Source organism: Petromyzon marinus (assembly GCF_048934315.1).
Source record: "Petromyzon marinus isolate PM22_M1 ecotype Great Lakes invasive population chromosome 78 unlocalized genomic scaffold, UKy_Petmar_22M1.pri1.0 chr78_unloc.3, whole genome shotgun sequence".
Taxonomy (NCBI): domain Eukaryota; kingdom Metazoa; phylum Chordata; class Hyperoartia; order Petromyzontiformes; family Petromyzontidae; genus Petromyzon; species Petromyzon marinus.
In genome coordinates this window covers 429,748-449,751 of record NW_027422627.1, presented here as the reverse complement: position 1 = coordinate 449,751, position 20,004 = coordinate 429,748, and the positions used below count along the sequence as shown (strand labels likewise).

Here is a 20,004-nt window from a genome sequence, read left to right as displayed (position 1 = left end):
CTTCTATGACCTGTCACAGGTGCTGGCTAAAGTGGCCCCTCGGGTTAGTGGGGATGACCCTGCTGAGGCTACCGTGCCTCAATTTGGAGGAAGAAGTCAACCCCTGTGAGTGGCTGGCTGAGGTGCCATATGTTGAAGTACTGAAGGCGACCCGGAGTCTGAGACCAGGAAAGGCACCGGGCAGAGATGATCTCCCAAGCGAAATGCTGAGGGAGGGTGGCGTTTGTGCACAGACTGCCCTACATGACATCATAACAAGTCTGGACCACTGGACGGGTTCCGCAGGATTGGAAGGATGCCCTGGTGGTCCCCCTCTGTAAGAAGGGGGACCGCACAGACTGTAACAACTACAGGGGCATCTCACTCCTCAGTGTGCCGGGAAAGGTCCTGGCAAGGATTATTCAACATCGCCTCGCCAGGCACGCTGAGGAGAGGCTTGCGGAGCCCCAATGCGGTTTCAGGAAAGGGCGGTCCTGCACAGATGCCATATTTTCTGTCCGTTTGCTACAGCAGAGGTGTATTGAATTCCAACAACGATCATTAAGGACCTTCATGATGATTAGCGGGCCTGGGTAAAACTACGTGGCCGGGAGTCGGAGCCATTCTCTGTCCACCTCGATTGCTGTACCAGAGGAATTTCCATCTGGTATAGATACAATAGGAGGCTGATCGATGCCCGGGTGCGGTCAAGGGATGGCTCCCTATTGGTCAACCACGTTATGTATGCCGATGACCTGGTAATTTCTGCTCACTCAGAGGAAGAGTTGGAGGTGCTGCTGCTGAACCTGGAGCTTGCCACTCAGAGGTGGGGCCTTACCATCAGCCCCACAAAAACTAAGCACCTGCCTGGGTATTTTGTACAATCGGACACTCCACCCCCACAACTCACAATTGGTGATGGGGCAAACGTGGAGAGTGGAGAGTTTCCCATACCAAGGCAGTGTGCTCATGACCGGCTCCGGTTTGACAGCAGAGGTCTCACTCCGAATCAGTCGAGCGGCAATATCTTTTCATCGGTTGCGTAACGCTGTGTGGAAGCTACCTGGTCTGTTGCTCCACATGAAGCTTCAGGTTTTCTCGGCCACAATCATGCCCTCCCTTCTCTACGCTTGCGAAACATGGACCCCCCGAATGGAACATCTTCGCCGGTTAGAAACATTCAGGCTGGCCTGCCTACGATCCATCCTCAGTTTAAGCAGCAGGCTGGATTGTGAGCTCACTAATCCTTGAAAGATCTGGGCACGGATCCATCAGTGAGCTCCTCTGGCAGGCAAGGCTGCGTTGGCTGGGTCATGTAGCCCGAATTCCCAGCCACCACATGCCTAAACAGCTTTTGTTGGGCCGGATCTAGGGGCAAAATGGGCACGGCACGGGCTAGACAAGAGATGGAGTGATGTGGTACAGGAGGACGTGGAGCTGAGTGGACTTGCCGATGACTGTGTCAAGATCGGCCTCTGTGGAGGAGGCTCGTGAAGGATGCTACTGGGCAGTTGGAGGCAGTCGCCCTCCAACAACAACGGAGGGCGGAGGAGCGACGCTCACAACAGCGAGCGGAGCGCCGGGTGGCTAAAGCACAGCAGGTTGGCACAGTAGGGGGCACAGGTGGTGCATCAGCCAGTCATCTCAGTCAGTCGACCCGTGGCACCTGCTGGGTCTGCCCCGTGACCTCCTGCCAGCAGGCGTTCGACACTTCACGTGGCCTCAAGGTGCACATGGCCTGGCACAAGCGTCGTGGTGACGTCACCACCACTTAGTGGCGAATGGCGGTTGTTGTTAGCAGTGATGATGGTGGAAGCGATGATGGTGCCACTCACCCATCACTCCCATCTCATCGCTTCTCTAGACCATGCCACCCACCCACCTACTCACCCACCCACCCATCCACCCACCCACTCACTCACCCACCCACTCATCCACACACCCACTCATCCACCCACCCACTCATCCACCCACCCACCCACTCATCCACACACCCACCCACTCATCCACACACCCACCCACTCATCCACACACCCACTCACGAGACACTGGGGAGCCCAACGTCGTACAAACGCTCAACTTTAATAAATAAACAGTCCACATCCATGAGCACCGCGGCACACACACACACGCACTGACACACACACGCACTGACACACACTGACACACACACGCACTGACACACACTGACACACACACGCACTGACACACGTACACACACTGACACACACGCACAGACACACACACACTCTGACACACACACACACTCTGAAACACACACTGACACACACTCTGACACTGACACACACTCTGACACACACACACTGACACACACACACACTCTGACACACACACACACACATTGCCCTTGATTTAACCATCAGGTGGGAACCACCAACCCCCATTGAGATTCGCGGCTGACTTACGCCCAACAGTGCAACCAGCACCCCATCACGCACCTGCACAACGGTCCAACACCACAGCAGAACTACAAACAACACCCCGTGTCTCCCTCCCCGTGTCTCTGTCTCTCCCCGTGTCTCTCTCTCTCCCTCCCCGTGTCTCTGTCTCTCCCCGTGTCTCTGTCTCTCCCCGTGTCTCTCTCCCCCCCGTGTCTCTCTCTCCCCGCGTCTCTCTCCCCGCGTCTCTCCCCCGTGTCTCTCTCCCTCCCCGTGTCTCTCTCCCTCCCCGTGTCTCTCTCCCTCCCCGTGTCTCTCTCCCTCCCCGTGTCTCTCTCCCTCCCCGTGTCTCTCTCCCTCCCCGTGTCTCTCTCTCCCCCCGTGTCTCTCTCTCCCCGCGTCTCTCTCCCCGCGTCTCTCCCCCGTGTCTCTCTCCCTCCCCGTGTCTCTCTCCCTCCCCGTGTCTCTCTCTCCCCCCGTGTCTCTCTCTCCCCGCGTCTCTCTCCCCGCGTCTCTCCCCCGTGTCTCTCTCTCTCCCCGTGTCTCTCTCTCCCCCCGTGTCTCTCTCTCCCCGCGTCTCTCTCCCCGTGTCTCTCCTCCACGTCTCTCCCCACCACCACGTGTGCCACTACGTTGGCGTGCCGTGGTTTGCCGCGATCACCGTCGCCACGGTCACCGCGGTCGCCACGGCCACCGCGGTCGCCACGGCCACCGTCGCCACGGTCACCGTCGCCACGGTCACCGCGGTCGTCACGGTCACCGCGGTCGCCACGGTCACCGCGGTCGTCACGGTCACCGCGGTCGCCACGGTCACCGCGGTCGCCACGGTCACCGTCGCCACGGTCACCGCGGTCGCCACGGTCGCTAGGCGGCCGCGTAGCACCGCGCGTCGTACCGCGGCGACTCGGGCGGCGACTCTCCTCCCGCCGCGGCAACGGCCGTCGCCGTGGCGACGGCCGTTGCCGCGGCGGGGGGGTGGTCGCCACGGCAACGACGGCCGCCGCCGCCGTTGCCGTGGTAGGGGGCACGGAGCGCCCTCCTCTCCCGGCGCCTCTGCAGCAGCAGGCGCACGGCCTGCAGCTTGCTGCGCGTCGTCGCGTTCGCCGCAGACTCCTCCAGCTGCTGCTGCTCCTCCTGGTGGTGGTGGTGGTGGTGCTGCTCCTGGTGGTGGTGGTGACAGTGGTGCTGAGGATGTTGAGGATGCTGAGGATGTTGATGTTGAGGATGCTGAGGATGCTGAGGATGTTGATGTTGAGAATGTTGAGGATGTTGTTGAGGATGTTGATGTTGAGGATGTTGATGCTGGGGGAGCCCACGGCAGCCTGGAGGAAGAGGCAGGGGGTGGGGGGGGGGGGGGAACGTTAAGGGAGGTGGGGTGGGGGGGGTTGCAGGGGAGGGGTGGGGTGGGGAAGGGTGGAGGGGTGGGGGGTTGCGGGGGAGGGGTGGGGGGGGAAGGGTGGAGGGGGAGGGGTGGGGGGGGGGGGCAGCCCCTCCTCTCACCTCCCACAATGCCGTGCGTCTCCGCTGCCCTGCTCCCGTCCCACGCCGGGGTCGCCTTGCTGGCGGCCCTTGGGGTCCGGGAATCGTCGCTGTGGCTGCTGCTGCTGCTGTTGTGGCTGCTGTTGTTGTTGTTGTTGTGACCGCTGTTGTTGTGACCGCTGTTGTTGTTGTTGTTGTGGCTGCGCTGGGCCCGCGAGGCCGCCAGGAGGTCGAGGAGGATGCGGTAGACGACGGCCACCTCCTCCTGCCGGGGGACGCCGCCGCCGCCGCCGCCGCCTCGCCGGTGACCGCACGTGGAGGGCGGCAGTGACCCTGGGGGGTGGGGGCGGGGCACAGCAACGTTGGGGCCGTGTGCAACACAGCAACGTTGGGGCCGTGTGCAACACGGCGGTGGGGCCGTGTCCAACACGCAGTGGGGCCGTGTGCAACACAGCGTTGGGGCCGTGTGCAGCACAGCGGTGGGGCCGTGTGCAACACGGCGGTGGGGCCGTGTGCAACACGGCGGTGGGGCCGTGTGCAACACCCAGTGGGGCCGTGTGCAACGCTACGTTGGGGCCGTGTGCAACGCGGCGTTGGGGCCGTGTGCAACAACAGGCCTGGCTGTCACTATCACCCACAAGCTCCGCCTCCACTCTCCCCCCCCGCCTCCACTCTCTCCCCCCCGCCTCCACTCTCTCCCCCCCCTCTCTGCCCCTACCTGAGAAAATGCCGGAGAAGCATCCAGGGTAGAGTTGGTGGAGACTATCCAAGTTGGCGCCAGAGCACGTGGCCTGTGGGAGAGACACGGGAAGAGAGAGAGACACGGTGAGAGAGAGACACGGGAAGAGAGAGAGAGAGACACGGTGAGAGAGAGACACGGGAAGAGAGAGACACACGGGGAGAGAGAGAGAGAGACACGGTGAGAGAGAGACACGGGAAGAGAGAGACACACGGGGAGAGAGAGAGACAGAGACACGGTGAGAGAGAGAGACAGAGACACGGTGAGAGAGAGAGACAGAGACACGGTAAGAGAGAGAGAGACAGAGACATGGGGAGAGAGAAAGACAGAGATACGGTGAGAGAGACACGGTGAGAGAGACACGGTGAGAGAGACAGAGACACGGTGAGAGAGACAGAGAGAGACACGGTGAGAGAGACAGAGAGAGACACGGTGTGTGTGTGAGAGATAGAGACACGGTGAGAGAGACACGGTAAGAGAGACACGGTGAGAGAGACACGGTGAGAGAGACACGGTGAGAGAGACATGGTGAGAGAGACACGGTGAGACAGATAGAGAGAGACACGGTGAGATAGACACGGTGAGAGAGACACAGTGAGAGAGACACAGTGAGAGAGATACGACAGAGAGACACGGTGTGTGTGTGAGAGATAGGGACACGGTGTGAGAGACACGGTGAGACACGGTGAGAGAGACACGGTGTGAGAGACACGGTGAGACACGGTGAGAGAGACACGGTGAGAGAGACACGGTGAGAGAGACACGGTGAGAGAGACACGACAGAGAGACACGGTGAGAGAGACACGGTGTGTATGTGTGAGAGATAGAGACACGGTGTGTGTGTGTGTGTATGTGTGAGAGATAGAGACACGGTGTGTGTGTGTGTGAGAGATAGAGACACGGTGTGTGTGTGTGTGAGAGATAGAGACACGGTGTGTGTGTGTGTGAGAGATAGAGACACGGTGTGTGTGTGTGTGTGATAGAGACACGGTGTGTGTGTGTGTGAGAGATAGAGACACGGTGTGTGTGTGTGTGTGTGATAGAGACACGGTGTGTGTGTGTGATAGAGACACGGTGTGTGTGTGAGAGACAGAGACACGGTGTGTGTGTGTGTGTGTGATAGAGACACGGTGTGTGTGTGTGTGATAGAGACACGGTGTGTGTGTGTGTGATAGAGACACGGTGTGTGTGTGTGTGATAGAGACACGGTGTGTGTGTGTGTGAGAGACACGGTGTGTGTGTGTGAGAGATAGAGACACGGTGTGTGTGTGTGTGTGAGAGATAGAGACACGGTGTGTGTGTGTGTGTGTGAGAGATAGAGACACGGTGTGTGTGTGTGTGTGATAGAGACACGGTGTGTGTGTGTGTGTGAGAGATAGAGACACGGTGTGCGTGTGTGAGAGATAGAGACACGGTGTGTGTGTGTGTGAGAGATAGAGACACGGTGTGTGTGTGTGAGAGATAGAGACACGGTGTGTGTGTGTGTGTGAGAGATAGAGACACGGTGTGTGTGTGTGTGTGTGAGAGATAGAGACACGGTGTGTGTGTGTGTGTGATAGAGACACGGTGTGTGTGTGTGTGAGAGATAGAGACACGGTGTGTGTGTGTGATAGAGACACGGTGTGTGTGTGTGTGAGAGATAGAGACACGGTGTGTGTGTGTGAGAGATAGAGACACGGTGTGTGTGTGTGTGTGATAGAGACACGGTGTGTGTGTGTGTGAGAGATAGAGACACGGTGTGTGTGTGTGTGATAGAGACACGGTGTGTGTGTGTGTGTGATAGAGACACGGTGTGTGTGTGTGTGTGATAGAGACACGGTGTGTGTGTGTGTGTGTGAGAGATAGAGACACGGTGTGTGTGTGTGTGAGATAGAGACACGGTGTGTGTGTGTGATAGATAGAGACACGGTGTGTGTGTGTGTGTGAGATAGAGACACGGTGTGTGTGTGTGCGTGTGAGAGACAGAGACACGGTGTGTGTGTGTGATAGACAGAGACACGGTGTGTGTGTGTGAGAGATAGAGACACGGTGTGTGTGTGAGAGATAGAGACACGGTGTGTGTGTGTGTGTGAGAGATAGAGACACGGTGTGTGTGTGTGTGAGAGATAGAGACACGGTGTGTGTGTGTGTGTGTGTGAGAGATAAAGACACGGTGTGTGTGTGTGTGTGTGATAGAGACACGGTGTGTGTGTGTGTGTGTGAGAGATAAAGACACGGTGTGTGTGTGTGTGATAGAGACACGGTGTGTGTGTGTGATAGAGACACGGTGTGTGTGTGAGAGACAGAGACACGGTGTGTGTGTGTGTGATAGAGACACGGTGTGTGTGTGAGAGACAGAGACACGGTGTGTGTGTGTGTGTGATAGAGACACTGTGTGTGTGTGAGAGACAGAGACACGGTGTGTGTGTGTGTGTGATAGAGACACGGTGTGTGTGTGTGTGTGTGAGAGATAGAGACACGGTGTGTGTGTGTGTGTGTGTGAGAGATAGAGACACGGTGTGTGTGTGTGATAGATAGAGACACGGTGTGTGTGTGTGTGTGTGAGATAGAGACACGGTGTGTGTGTGTGTGTGTGATAGAGACACGGTGTGTGTGTGTGTGTGTGAGAGATAGAGACACGGTGTGTGTGTGTGTGTGTGAGATAGAGACACGGTGTGTGTGTGTGATAGAGACACGGTGTGTGTGTGTGTGATAGAGACACGGTATGTGTGTGTGTGTGATAGAGACACGGTGTGTGTGTGTGATAGATAGAGACACGGTATGTGTGTGTGTGTGATAGAGACACGGTGTGTGTGTGAGAGATAGAGACACGGTGTGTGTGTGTGTGATAGAGACACGGTGTGTGTGTGTGTGAGAGAGACACGGTGTGTGTGTGTGTGATAGAGACACGGTATGTGTGTGTGTGTGATAGAGACACGGTGTGTGTGTGTGATAGATAGAGACACGGTATGTGTGTGTGTGTGATAGAGACACGGTGTGTGTGTGAGAGATAGAGACACGGTGTGTGTGTGTGTGATAGAGACACGGTGTGTGTGTGTGTGTGAGAGAGACACGGTGTGTGTGTGTGTGTGTCTGTGTCAACAGCACTTGCCCCGGGGAGAGCTTCGTCTCCCTGTCATTTGTCCCGCCCCCTCCCCCCACTCACCTGCGTCGCTTCCTCCGAAGTCACGTGACCTCCCCCGCGGCGACCTCCCTCGTGACCTCCCCCGCGGCGACCTCCCTCGTGACCTCCCCCGCGGCGACCTCCCTCGTGACCTCCCCCGCGGCGACCTCCCCGGGTTGGCCGGGCTGCGAGTTGCAGCTGCACGAAGCTGAGGGAGCCGGCCAGGGTGGTGAGGGTGAGGGTGAGCGGTGAGCGCCCGCACAGGAAGTCGCTCACCTGGTGAGGTGGGGAGAGCGGGGGGCGGGGGGGGGGAGAGGGGCGGAGAGATGAGGGCCGAGTTGGTCATTGGGGTCGGGAGTCTCTCCGTGTCTGCGTCTACCTGCCAGGAGTCTTATCTGGCGAAACAACCCCCCCCCCCTCCTCCTCCTCCCCCTCCTCGTCGCTGCCGGAGAGTAACGCTGTCGTGGGCAGTGCCGTGGAGGGGGAGGGAGGCCAACTTAGATCGGCCATTCCCCTCGTTGGCGTTTGTAGCGATCACAGCGGCCGAACGGGGGGCCTCTGGACGGGTCCGAGGGGCTGGTGACCCCTTCCCAACCTTCCAAACACCACGATGCCACGGAAGAAAATATTTAACGAAGCTTGTGCCCGAGGCCCCGGGGGGGGGGGTGGGGGCACAGGGTGTCTGTGACATCTCCTGGACAAACCCCAATTGGCGGAGCCAGGAGACTGAATCCCGTTAACCCTTGGGGCTCCTCCAGAAAGAGCGAAAAGCCGCTTCGTTGTGGCCACGTGGAATGTTCGAACGCTCACTGCGGAGGAGAGGCTGCCCACTCCTCTATCGGGAGCCGGACCGGTACCGCCTGGATCTCTGTGGCAGTCAGGAGGTCCGGTTGACCGGCTCTGGCTCATGCCACCATGAGGGGTGGACAGTCCTCTACTCGGGGCAGCAGACTGCCAAACAACAGGGTGTGGCTCTTCTTTTGAACAAAATAATGAAGGGGGCCTGGGAGCGTGGCGGTGAGGTGTGGGAAGCTGTAAAGCCCCAGGCTACTTTGGGCTCGCCTTCCCATCAACCGGAGGCGAGGAGTGGAGGTCGTGGTTATTTATGCACCCACCGAAGACGAACATCTGTGGAGGGATGCAGGCAAGGCCGATGAGTCAGATGCCTTCTATGACCTGTCACAGGTGCTGGCTAAAGTGGCCCCTCGGGATAGAGTCATCTTGTTGGGTGACTAATGCCGAGTTGGTCATGATGCTGGCACCTGGTCTGGAGTGATTGGAAGGCATGGGCCAGATCAGCTCAATAACAGCGGTAGGAGGCTGCTAGATTTTTGTGCAGCCCATGGGCTTGTAATTACCAACACGCTGTTCCGGCATCGGCGCATCCACACAACATCATGGATGCATGCCGGGTCCAAGCAAGAACATCTGCTGGACTACATAGTGACGGACCAGCGGATGCGGGCCCATGTCCTTGACACCAGGACCTACCGTGGAGCTGATCTGCCCACTGACCATCGACTAGTCATCTGTAAGATGCGCCTGCCATTCTTCCACTCCGGTGGTGGGTGTACAACCCAGGACCCCATTCCAATTTAAGGTGGCCTGGTCTCAGCTAGCTGATGAAAGTTGCAAGCGAGAATTTCATCATCGCTTGCAGCTGGGGTTGGCACCGTCTCCCACTCCTCCTGATGTCGAGGGTAAATGGGCGAGGTTTAGGATTGTGACTCATGCAGCTGCAATGGCTGCCTTGGGTACACGGTCCAGTCCTCTCCAGAGACCCTGGCTGAAAGGAGATGTTCAGGCTGGCTGAGACAAAGCGACAGGCCCACTCTAATCATCTACAGCATCCCACGTCAGAGAATTTGGAGGCTTACCGAAGCCTTCATTCAAAGTTTCGGAGAGCCGTGAGGCGCTGCAAGGATGGGTGGTGGTCGCGGGTTGCCGAGGAGATGGAATATGCCTCAATGGCCCGCGATCACAAATCTCTATTTAATTCCATCAAAAAAGTAACCTGCAGCGCCACACCTATTACCATCATTAGGGGAAAGATCGGTGATCCAATCTCCGACCCCCAGGAACAGGTTTGCAGATTTGCTGAGCATTTCTGTTAAGTCCTGGGGGAGGGGAAATCCCTCGGCCTGGAAAACATCGTGGCACAAAGTGGGGATGACCCTGCTGAGGCTGCGGTGCCTCACCCTGTGTGAGTGGCTGGCTGAGGTGTCATCTGTTGAGGAAGTACTGAAGGGGATCCGGAGTCTGAGTTCAGGAAAGGCACCGGGCAGAGATGATCTCCCACGCGAAGTGCTGAGGGAGGGTGGCATTTGTCCACAGACTGCCCTACATGACATCATAACAGTCTGGACCACTGGATGGGTTCCTGTACCACATCACTCCATCTCTGCTCTAGCCTGTGCCGCGCCCTTTTAGCCCCCTCGATCCGGCCGAACAAAAGCTGTTTGGGCATGCGGTGGCTGGGCATGCGGGCTACATGACCCAGCCAACGCAGCCTTGCCTGCCGGAGGAGCTCACCGATGGGACTTTGTCCAGATCTTTCGAGGATTTGTGAGCTCCTCACACAATCCAGCCCAGTTAAACCCAGGATGGATCGTAAGCAGGCCAGCCTAAATGTTTCTAACCGGCGAAGATGTTCCATTAGGGGGTCCATGTTTCGCAAGCGGAGGGAAGGTAGGGCATGACCGTGGCCGAGAAGACCTGAAGCTTAGTGCGGAGCGACAGACCAGGTAGCTTCCACACAGCGTTACGCAACCGATGAAAAGATAATGCCGCTCGACTGATTGTGTGGTTCCCCCTCTTCAAGAAGGGGGACCGCAGACTAACAACAATACGGAAAGGTCCTGGCAAGTATTATTCTACATCACCTGCCAGGCACGCTGAGGAAAGGCTTGCGGAGCCCCAATGCGGTTTCAGGAAAGGGCGGTCCTGCACAGATGCCATATTTTCTGTCCATCTGCTACATCTCTGCTTTATTGACCGGGTCAAGTCCTATGATACTATCAGTAGGCCTGGGCTCTGGGTTGTTCTTCGTACTTTTGGAGTCCCTGACCCTCTGCTCACGATCATTAAGGACCTTCATGATTGCGAGCGGGCCCGGGTAAAACTACGTGGCCAGGAGTCAGAGTCATTCCCTGTACACCTTGGGGTGCAACAGGGATGTCCTCTGGCTCCCTCTCACATTATTTAACATCTATTTCGTCCACTTAGTTTGTGAAGCCTTCTGTACCAGAGGAATTTCCATCTGGTACAGATACAATGGGAGGCTGATCGATGCCCGGGTGCGGTCAAGGGACGGCTCCCTATTGGCTCAACCATGTTACGTATGCCAATGATCTGGTAATTGCTGCTCACTCAGAGGAGGAGTTGGAGGTGCTGCTGCTAAACCTGGAGCTTGCCACCAAGTGGTGGGACCTTACCATCAGCCCCACCAAAACTAAGCACCTGCCTGGGTATTTTGTACCATCGGACACTCCACCCCCACAACTCCCAATCGGTGATGGGGCAGTTGTGGAGAGAGTGGAGAGTTTCCCATACCTGGGCAGTGTGATTATGACCGGCTCCAGTTTAACAGCAGAGGTCTCACTCCGAATCAGTCGAGCGGCAATATCTTTTCATCGGTTGCGTAACGCTGAGTGGAAGCTACCTGGTCTGTCGCTCCGCACTAAGCTTCAGGTCTTCTCGGCCACGGTCATTCCCTCCCTCCTCTACGCTTGCGAAACGTGGACCCCCCTAATGGAACATCTTCGCCGGTTAGAAACATTTAGGCTAGTCTGCCTACGATTCATCCTAGGTTTGACCAGGCTGGATTGTGTGAGGAGCTCACAAATCTTTGAAAGATCTGGGCAAGGTCCCATCGGTGAGCTCCTCCGGCAGGCAAGGCTGCGTTGGCTGGGTCATGTAGCCCGCGTGCCCAGCCACCGCATGCTGAAACAGCTTTTGTTCGGCCGGATCGAGGGGGCTAAACGGGTACAGGAGGACGTGGAGCTGAGTGTACTTGCCAATGACCGGTACCAGCGGTGTCAAGATCGGCCTCAGTGGAGGAGGCTCGTGAAGGACGCTACTGGGCAGTTGGAGGCAGTCGCCCTCCAACAACAACGGAGGGCGGAGGAGCGACGCTCACAACAACGAGCGGAGCGCCGGGTGGCTAAAGCACAGCAGGTTGGCACAGTAGGGGGCACAGGTGGTGCATCAGCCACAGTCATCTCAGTCATCTCAGTCAGTCAACCCGTGGCACCTGCTGGGCCTGCCCCGTGACCTCCTGCTAGCGGCGTTCGGCACTTCACGTGGCCTCAAGGTGCACATGGCCTGGCACAAGCGTCGTGGTGACGTCACCGCCACTTAGTGGCGAATGGCGGTTGTTGTTGTCTATCTGTGAGTGCGTCTCTCTCTCTTCACGTGTCTCTCTCTTTCCCCATATCTCTCTCTCTCCCCGTCTCTCTCTCTCTCCCCGTGTCTCTCTCTCTCTCCCCGTCTCTCTCTCTCTCCCCGTGTCTCTCTCTCTCTCCCCGTGTCTCTCTCTCTCCCCGTGTCTCTCTCCAACTCCTCACCTGACTGTCTGTGAGTGATTGCAGTGCCTGCATAATGGAGTTCTCAGCCTTCGGACGAGCAGCCTGTGACACACACACAGACACACACAGACAGAGATACACACAGACAGACACACACAGAGACACACAACATTACTCCACGTACCAACACGAAAAGACAAAGCTCCCCCGTGTAGCCTCTAGCAGGCTGTAGGGGCAAGTGTTGTTAGCAGTAGCGAGTAGCAGCAGCAGCAGCGCCTATGAAGGCTACCGGCACTGAGACACACAGAGGGAGTGGGTGGCCAGCACCACCACAACCACCACAACCACCACCACAACCACCACTACGCCCGGCCGCCTTTGTCTCTCTCCCCCTCCCTCCCCACTGCTGCTGATACAGGCAAGAATCTGGGTAGATGAGTGAGTAGGTGAGTGAATGAGTGAGTGGGTGAGTAGGTGAGTGAGTGGGTGAGTAGGTGAGTGAGTGGGTGAGTAGGTGAGTGAGTGGGTGAGTAGATGAGTGAGTGGGTGTGTTGGTGAGTGGATGTGTTGGTGAGTGGGTGTGTTGGTGAGTGGGTGTGTTGGTGAGTGGGTGTGTTGGTGAGTGGGTGTGTTGGGGAGTGTGTGTGTTGGTGAGTGGGTGTGTTGGTGCGTGGGTGTGTTGGTGAGTGGGTGTGTTGGTGAGTGGGTGTGTTGGTGAGTGGGTGTGTTGGTGAGTGGGTGTGTTAGTGAGTGGGTGTGTTGGTGAGTGGGTGTGTTGGTGAGTGGGTGTGTTGGTGAGTGGGTGTGTTGGTGAGTGGGTGTTGGTGAGTGGGTGTGTTAGTGAGTGGGTGAGTAGGTGAGTGAGTGTGTTGGTGAGTGGGTGTGTTGGTGAGTGGGCGTGTTGGTGAGTGGGTGCGTTGGTGAGTGGGTGCGTTGGTGAGTGGGTGCGTTGGTGAGTGGGTGTTGGTGAGTGGGTGCGTTGGTGAGTGGGTGCGTTGGTGAGTGGGTGAGTAGGTGAGTGGGTGAGTAGGTGAGTGAGTGGGTGTGTTGGTGAGTGGGTTTGTTTAGTGAGTGGGCGGGTTGGTGGGCGAGTGATTGAGTGAGTGGGCGGGTGAGTGAGCGAGTGGGTTAGTGGGTGGGTGAGTGGTGAGTGGGTGGGTGGGTGAGTGAGTGAGTGGGTAAGTGAGTGGGTGGGTGAGTGAGTGAGTGGGTGGGTGAGTGGGTGAGTGGGTGGGTGAGTGGGTGAGTGAGTCTCACCTTGAGCCCAGAGTTCAGCGCTGGTACCACAGTGAGTATTGAGCCGTTCCTTAGCCCAGCCTCGTGGACAGATCTCCTCCCATCCAGCAGCCTGCACCACCATCACCACCACCACCATCATCATCATCACAAACACCATCATCATCACAAACACCATCATCATCACAAACACCATCATCATCATCACAAACACCATCATCATCATCATCACAAACACCATCATCATCATCATCACAAACACCACCATCGTCACAAACACCACCATCGTCACAAACACCATCATCGTCACAAACACCATCATCGTCACAAACACCATCATCATCATCACCCACTCACCCACTCACTCACCCGCTCACCCACTCACTCACTCACCCGCTCACTCACCCACTCACCCGCTCACTCACCCACCCACTCACCCACTCACTCACCCACCCACCTATCCACTCACTCATCCACTCACTCATCCACTCACTCATCCACTCACTCATCCACTCACTCATCCACTCACTCATCCACTCACCCGCTCACTCATCCACCCACCCGCTCACTCATCCACCCACCCGCTCACTCACTCACCCACCCACCCACTCACCCAACCACCCACTCACCCAACCACCCACTCACCCACTCACTCATCCACCCACCCACCCGCTCACCCACTCACTCACTCACCCGCTCACTCACCCACTCACCCGCTCACTCACCCACCCACTCACTCACTCACCCACCCACCTACCCACTCAACCACTCACTCATCCACTCACTCATCCACTCACTCATCCACTCACTCATCCACTCACTCATCCACTCACTCATCCACTCACTCATCCACTCACTCATCCACTCACTCATCCACTCACCCGCTCACTCATCCACCCACCCGCTCACTCATCCACCCACCCGCTCACTCACTCACCCACCCACCCACTCACCCACTCACCCAACCACCCACTCACCCAACCACCCACTCACCCACTCACTCATCCACCCACCCACCCGCTCACTCACTCACCCGCTCACTCACCCACTCACCCGCTCACTCACTCACCCACCCACTCACCCACTCACTCACCCACCCACCTACCCACTCAACCACTCACTCATCCACTCACTCATCCACTCACTCATCCACTCACTCATCCACTCACTCATCCACCCACCCGCTCACTCATCCACCCACCCGCTCACTCACTCACCCACCCACCCACCCACTCATCCACCCACCCACCCACTCACCCACCCACCCACCCACTCACCCAACCACCCACTCACCCACTCACTCATCCACCCACCCGCTCACTCACTCACCCACCCACTCATCCACCCACCCACTCACCCACTCACCCACCCACTCACCCACCCACCCACCCACTCACCCACCCACTCACCCACCCACCCACCCACCTCGTCCGATCCAGCAGTAAGTGGAAGTCCGTGCTGCCGCTTGCGTGAGGAAGCTGCAGCGCCCTCGCCACCCTGGCCCTGAGCCCCGCCACCGACTCGCCCGGCTCCACCATCAGCAAGACGCGGCCACCATCACCACCACCACCACCCTCACCACCACCACGAGCAGCCAGCGTCGACTCTAGGAACACTCGGAGGGGGCTGAGGGGTCTGTGGGAGGGGCAAATGGGGTGTGGGCGGGGCGAATGGGGTGTGGGCGTGGCAAAACGGGGTGTGGGCGGGGGTAAAAGGGGATGGGGCGGGGCAAAGTGGATGGGGGCGGGGCAAAGGGGATGGGGACGGAGCAAAGGGGGTGGGGGTGTGGCAAAAATGGGTTATGGGCGGGGCAAAAGGGGATGGGGTGGGGCAAAGGGGGTGGGGGCGTGGCAAAACGGGGTGTGGGCGGGGCAAAAGGGGATGGGGCGAGGCAAAGGGGATGGGGGCGGGGCAAAGTGGGGGGGGGGGGCAGGGTTAAGTCGTGGACATACACGGACAAAAGCTGTGTGGTACACCTCAGACAAAGGTTGTGTGGTACAGCTTGGACAGAAGCTCCGGCCACACAGACAGAAGCTGTTGCACACTCTCAATCAGAAGCTCCGGCCGCACAGACAGAAGCTGTTGCACACTCTCAATCAGAAGCTCCGGCCGCACAGACAGAAGCTGTTGCACACCTCAATCAGAAGCTGCGGCCACACAGACAGAAGCTGTTGCACACCTCAATCAGAAGCTGCGGCCACACAGACAGAAGCTGTTGCACACCTCAATCAGAAGCTCCGGCCGCACAGACAAAAGCTGTTGCACACTATCAATCAGAAGCTCCGGCCATACAGACAGAAGCTGCGGCCAAACAGACAGAAGCTGTTGCACACTCTCAATCAGAAGCTCCGGCCACAGACAGAAGCTGCGGCCACATAGACAAAAGCTGTAGAAACCACGCAGATAAAAGCTCTGGGTCACACAGACAGAAGCTGTAGCACTCAGACAGAAGCTGCGGCCAGACAGACAGAAGCTGTAGCAACCACGCAGACAAGGGTCGTTGGCCGTGCAGACAGAAGCTCACGTCTGCGCGTTGCTCTCGTCGCCGTTTTCAGCTACTCCGCTCGACCCGTCCAGGTCCATGGCCTCCTCCGTAAGGGCCCTGCTGATGGATTCAGTCAGAGATCTCAGTCAGTGTGTGTCAGCTATGTGTGTGTGTCAGCTATGTGTAAAGGCTCCTATGTGTGTGTCAGCTCTGTGTGTGTGTGTCAGCTATGTGTAGAGGCTGTGTGTGTGTCAGCTCTCTGTGTGTGTCAGCTATGTGTGTGTGTCAGCTATGTGTGTGTGTGACAGCTATGTGTAGAGGCTGTGTGTGTGTGTGTCAGCTGTGTAGAGGCTCTGTGTGTGTGTCAGCTATGTGTGTGTGTGTCAGCTATGTGTGTGTGTCAGCTATGTGTAGAGGCTCTGTGTGTGTCAGCTATGTGTGTTTGTCAGCTGTGTATAATAGAGGCTGTGTGTGTGTCAGCTATGTGTGTGTGTCAGCTGTGTGTGTGTCAGCTATGTGTGTGTGTGACAGCTATGTGTAGAGGCTGTGTGTGACAGCTATGTGTGTGTGTGTCAGCTATGTGTAGAGGCTCTGTGTGTGTCAGCTATGTGTGTTTGTCAGCTGTGTATAATAGAGGCTGTGTGTGTCAGCTATGTGTGTGTGTCAGCTTATGTGTGTCAGCTATGTGTGTGTGTCAGCTATGTGTGTGTGTCAGCTATGTGTAGAGGCTCTGTGTGTGTGTGTCAGCTATGTGTGTGTCAGCTATGTGTGTGTCAGCTACGTGTAGAGGCTGTGTGTGTGTCAGCTATGTGTGTGTGTCAGCTATGTGTGTGTGTCAGCTATGTGTGACAGCTATGTGTGTGTGTCAGCTATGTGTAGAGGCTCTGTGTGTGTCAGCTATGTGTGTTTGTCAGCTATGTATAATAGAGGCTGTGTGTGTGTCAGCTATGTGTGTGTGTCAGCTGTGTGTGTCAGCTATGTGTGTGTGTGTGACAGCTATGTGTAGAGGCTGTGTGTGTGTGTCAGCTATGTGTGTGTGTCAGCTATGTGTGTGTGTGACAGCTATGTGTAAAGGCTGTGTGTGTGTGTCAGCTATGTGTGTGTGTCAGCTATGTGTGTGTGTGACAGCTATGTGTAGAGGTTGTGTGTGTGTGTGTGTGTCAGCTATGTGTGTGTGTCAGCTATGTCTGTGTGTCAGCTGTGTGCGTGTGTGACAGCTATGTGTAGAGGCTGTGTGTGTGACAGCTATGTGTGTGTGTCAGCTATGTGTAGAGGCTGTGTGTGTGACAGCTATGTGTGTGTGTGTCAGCTATGTGTGTGTGTGTCAGCTATGTGTAGAGGCTCTGTGTGTGTGTCAGCTATGTGTAGAGGCTCTGTGTGTGTCAGCTATGTGTGTTTGTCAGCTATGTGTGTGTCAGCTATGTGTGTGTGTGTCAGCTACGTGTAGAGGCTGTGTGTGTGTCAGCTATGTGTGTGTGTCAGCTATGTGTGTGTCAGCTGTGTGTGTGTGTCAGCTGTGTGTGTGTGTGTCAGCTATGTGTGTGTGTGTCAGCTGTGTGTGTGTTGTCAGCTATGTGTGTGTGTGTCAGCTATGTGTAGAGGCTCTGTGTGTGTGTCAGCTATGTGTGTGTGTCAGCTATGTGAAGAGGCTCTGTGTGTGTCAGCTATTGTGTGTGTGTCAAGCTGTGTATAATAGAGGCTGTGTGTGTGTCAGCTATGTGTGTGTGTCAGCTATGTGTGTGTGTCAGCTGTGTGTGTGTGTCAGCTGTGTGTGTGTGTGTCAGCTATGTGTAGAGGCTGTGTGTGTGTGTGAGACAGCTATGTGTGTGTTGTCAGCTATGTGTGTGTGTCAGCTATGTGTGTGTGTCAGCTATGTGTGTGTGTCAGCTATGTGTGTGTGTCAGCTATGTGTAGAGGCTGTGTGTGTGAGACAGCTATGTGTGTGTGTGTCAGCTATGTGTAGAGGCTGTGTGTGTGTCAGCTGTGTGTGTGTGTCAGCTATGTGTAGAGGCTCTGTGTGTGTGTGAGACAGCTATGTGTGTGTGTTGTCAGCTATGTGTGTGTGTCAGCTATGTGTGTGTATCAGCTATGTGTAGAGGCTGTGTGTGTGTGAGACAGCTATGTGTGTGTGTGTTGTCAGCTATGTGTGTGTGTCAGCTATGTGTGTGTGTCAGCTATGTGTGTGTGTCAGCTATGTGTAGAGGCTGTGTGTGTGTCAGCTATGTGTGTGTCAGCTATGTGTGTGCATCAGTTATGTGTAGAGGCTGTGTCAGCTGTGTGTGTGTGTCAGCTATGTGTAGAGGCTGTGTGTGTGTCAGCTATGTGTGTGTCAGCTATTGTGTGTGTGTCAGCTATTGTGTGTGTGTCAGCTATGTGTGTGTGTCAGCTATGTGTGTGTGTCAGCTATGTGTGTGTGTCAGCTGTGTGTAGAGGCTGTGTGTGTGTCAGCTGTGTGTAGAGGCTGTGTGTGTCAGCTATGTGTGTGTTGTCAGCTGTGTGTGTGTGTGTGTCAGCTATGTGTAGAGGCTGTGTGTGTTTCAGCTATGTGTGTGTGTCAGCTATGTGTGTGTGTGTGTGTGTCAGCTGTGTGTCAGCTATGTGTAGAGGCTGTGTGTGTGAGCTATGTACAGGCTGTGTGTGTGTGAGCTATGTACAGGCTGTATGTGTGTGAGCTATGTACAGGCTGTGTGTGTGTGAGCTATGTACAGGCTGTGTGTGAGCTATGTACAGGCTGTGTGTGTGAGCTATGTACAGGCTGTGTGTGTGTGAGCTATGTACAGGCTGTGTGTGTGAGCTATGTACAGGCTGTGTGTTAGCTATGTACAGGCTGTGTGTGTGAGCTATGTACAGGCTGTGTGTGTGAGCTATGTACAGGCTGTGTGTGTGAGCTATGTACAGGCTGTGTGTGTTAGCTATGTACAGGCTGTGTGTGTTAGCTATGTACCTGAGCAGGCTGTTCTGACGTGGTGTATATCCACACTCCGTGTACTTCCGCAGGCTATGTACACACTTGCAGGCGATGTACCAGGCTACGTACCAGGCTATGTACACACTGCAGGCTATGTACACACTGCAGGGCTATGTACCAGGCTATGTACACACTGCAGGCTATGTACCAGGCTATGTACACACTGCAGGCTATGTACCAGGCTATGTACACACTGCAGGCTATGTACCAGGCTGTGTACCAGGCTATGTACACACTGCAGGCTATGTACCAGGCTATGTACACACTGCAGGCTATGTACCAGGCTATGTACACACTGCAGGCTATGTACCAGGCTATGTACACACTTGGAGGCTATGCATCTAACAAGCTATGTACACACTGCAGGCACGTGACTTCTCGGCAACACGTGACACTCCACCAGGCGATCCCCGCCTCCTCTGGAGCCGCAACTGCCCACGCGCTCCACTTTTATAGTCGCCGCCTCCGGGGGGGGGTGGTAGGGGGGAGCTTCCGGTGACGTAGCCCGAGGGGCTCGGCCAATCAGGAGCCGGGATTGGGGCGTGGCGGGGAGGGGCGTTCTCATTCCAGCGGTGTTGCCGGGGCAACGCCGCGGTGGGTGGGGGGGGGCAACGTTCGAGAGGGCGGGGTCACTAGGGGAGAGCGGGGATGGGAGTGCGTGTCACGTGTCTGCGTGTGTGTGTGTCTGTGTGTGTCTGTGTGTTACTGTGTGTCTGTGTGTGTCTCTGTGTGTGTAGGTGTGTGTGTGTCTATGTGTGTGTGTCTGTGTGTGTGTAGGTGTGTGTGTGTCTCTGTGTCTGTGTGTGTGTGTCTCTGTGTGTGTGTGTCTCTGTGTGTGTCTCTGTGTCTGTGTGTTTCTGTGTGTCTGTGTGTGTTTCTGTGTGTCTGTGTGTGTGTCTCTGTGTGTGTAGGTGTGTGTGTCTCTGTGTGTGTCTGTGTCTGTGTGTGTCTGTGTGTGTAGGTGTGTGTGTATCTGTGTGTCTCTGTGTGTATATCTGTGTGTGTGTTTCTGTGTCTGTGTGTGTCTGTGTGTAGGTGTGTGTGTATCTGTGTGTGTCTCTGTGTGTGTCTGTGTTTCTGTGTGTTTCTG

General features: G+C 56.3%; 1 protein-coding gene across 3 annotated transcripts; it reads right to left on the bottom strand.

The window, feature by feature from the left end:
• Positions 1–2,042: 2,042 nt before the first annotated feature.
• LOC142908311 (uncharacterized) lies at positions 2,043–19,347 on the bottom strand. Of its 3 annotated transcripts, XM_076058825.1 has the most exons (10): positions 18,891–19,347; positions 15,986–16,063; positions 14,887–15,096; positions 13,483–13,573; positions 12,265–12,327; positions 7,867–7,975; positions 7,742–7,812; positions 4,576–4,648; positions 3,879–4,190; positions 2,043–3,700 (listed from the first exon to the last, which is right to left on the bottom strand). In XM_076058825.1, exons 2-10 carry the CDS (start codon positions 16,042–16,044, stop codon positions 3,243–3,245), a joined length of 1,446 nt encoding a protein of 481 aa, XP_075914940.1. In that variant the 5' UTR covers positions 16,045–16,063; positions 18,891–19,347; the 3' UTR covers positions 2,043–3,242. The 3 variants fall into 3 exon arrangements, with proteins under 3 accessions (XP_075914940.1, XP_075914939.1, XP_075914938.1); XM_076058824.1 differs by having other exon boundaries at positions 7,742–7,975; positions 15,986–16,066; XM_076058823.1 differs by having other exon boundaries at positions 7,742–7,975.
• Positions 19,348–20,004: the final 657 nt, after the last annotated feature.

What these genes read in the sequence shown, in the direction of transcription:
- LOC142908311 (XM_076058824.1), bottom strand. Translation starts at nt 16,044, where the DNA reads ATGGACCTGGACGGGTCGAGCGGAGTAGCTGAAAACGGCGACGAGAGC. An exon ending in TTACTGCTGGATCGGACGAG is followed by an intron (nt 13,574 to 14,886) that starts GTGGGTGGGTGG and finishes ATGGTGGTGCAG; the next exon opens with GCTGCTGGATGGGAGGAGAT. An exon ending in AATCACTCACAGACAGTCAG is followed by an intron (nt 7,976 to 12,264) that starts GTGAGGAGTTGG and finishes CCACCTCACCAG; the next exon opens with GTGAGCGACTTCCTGTGCGG.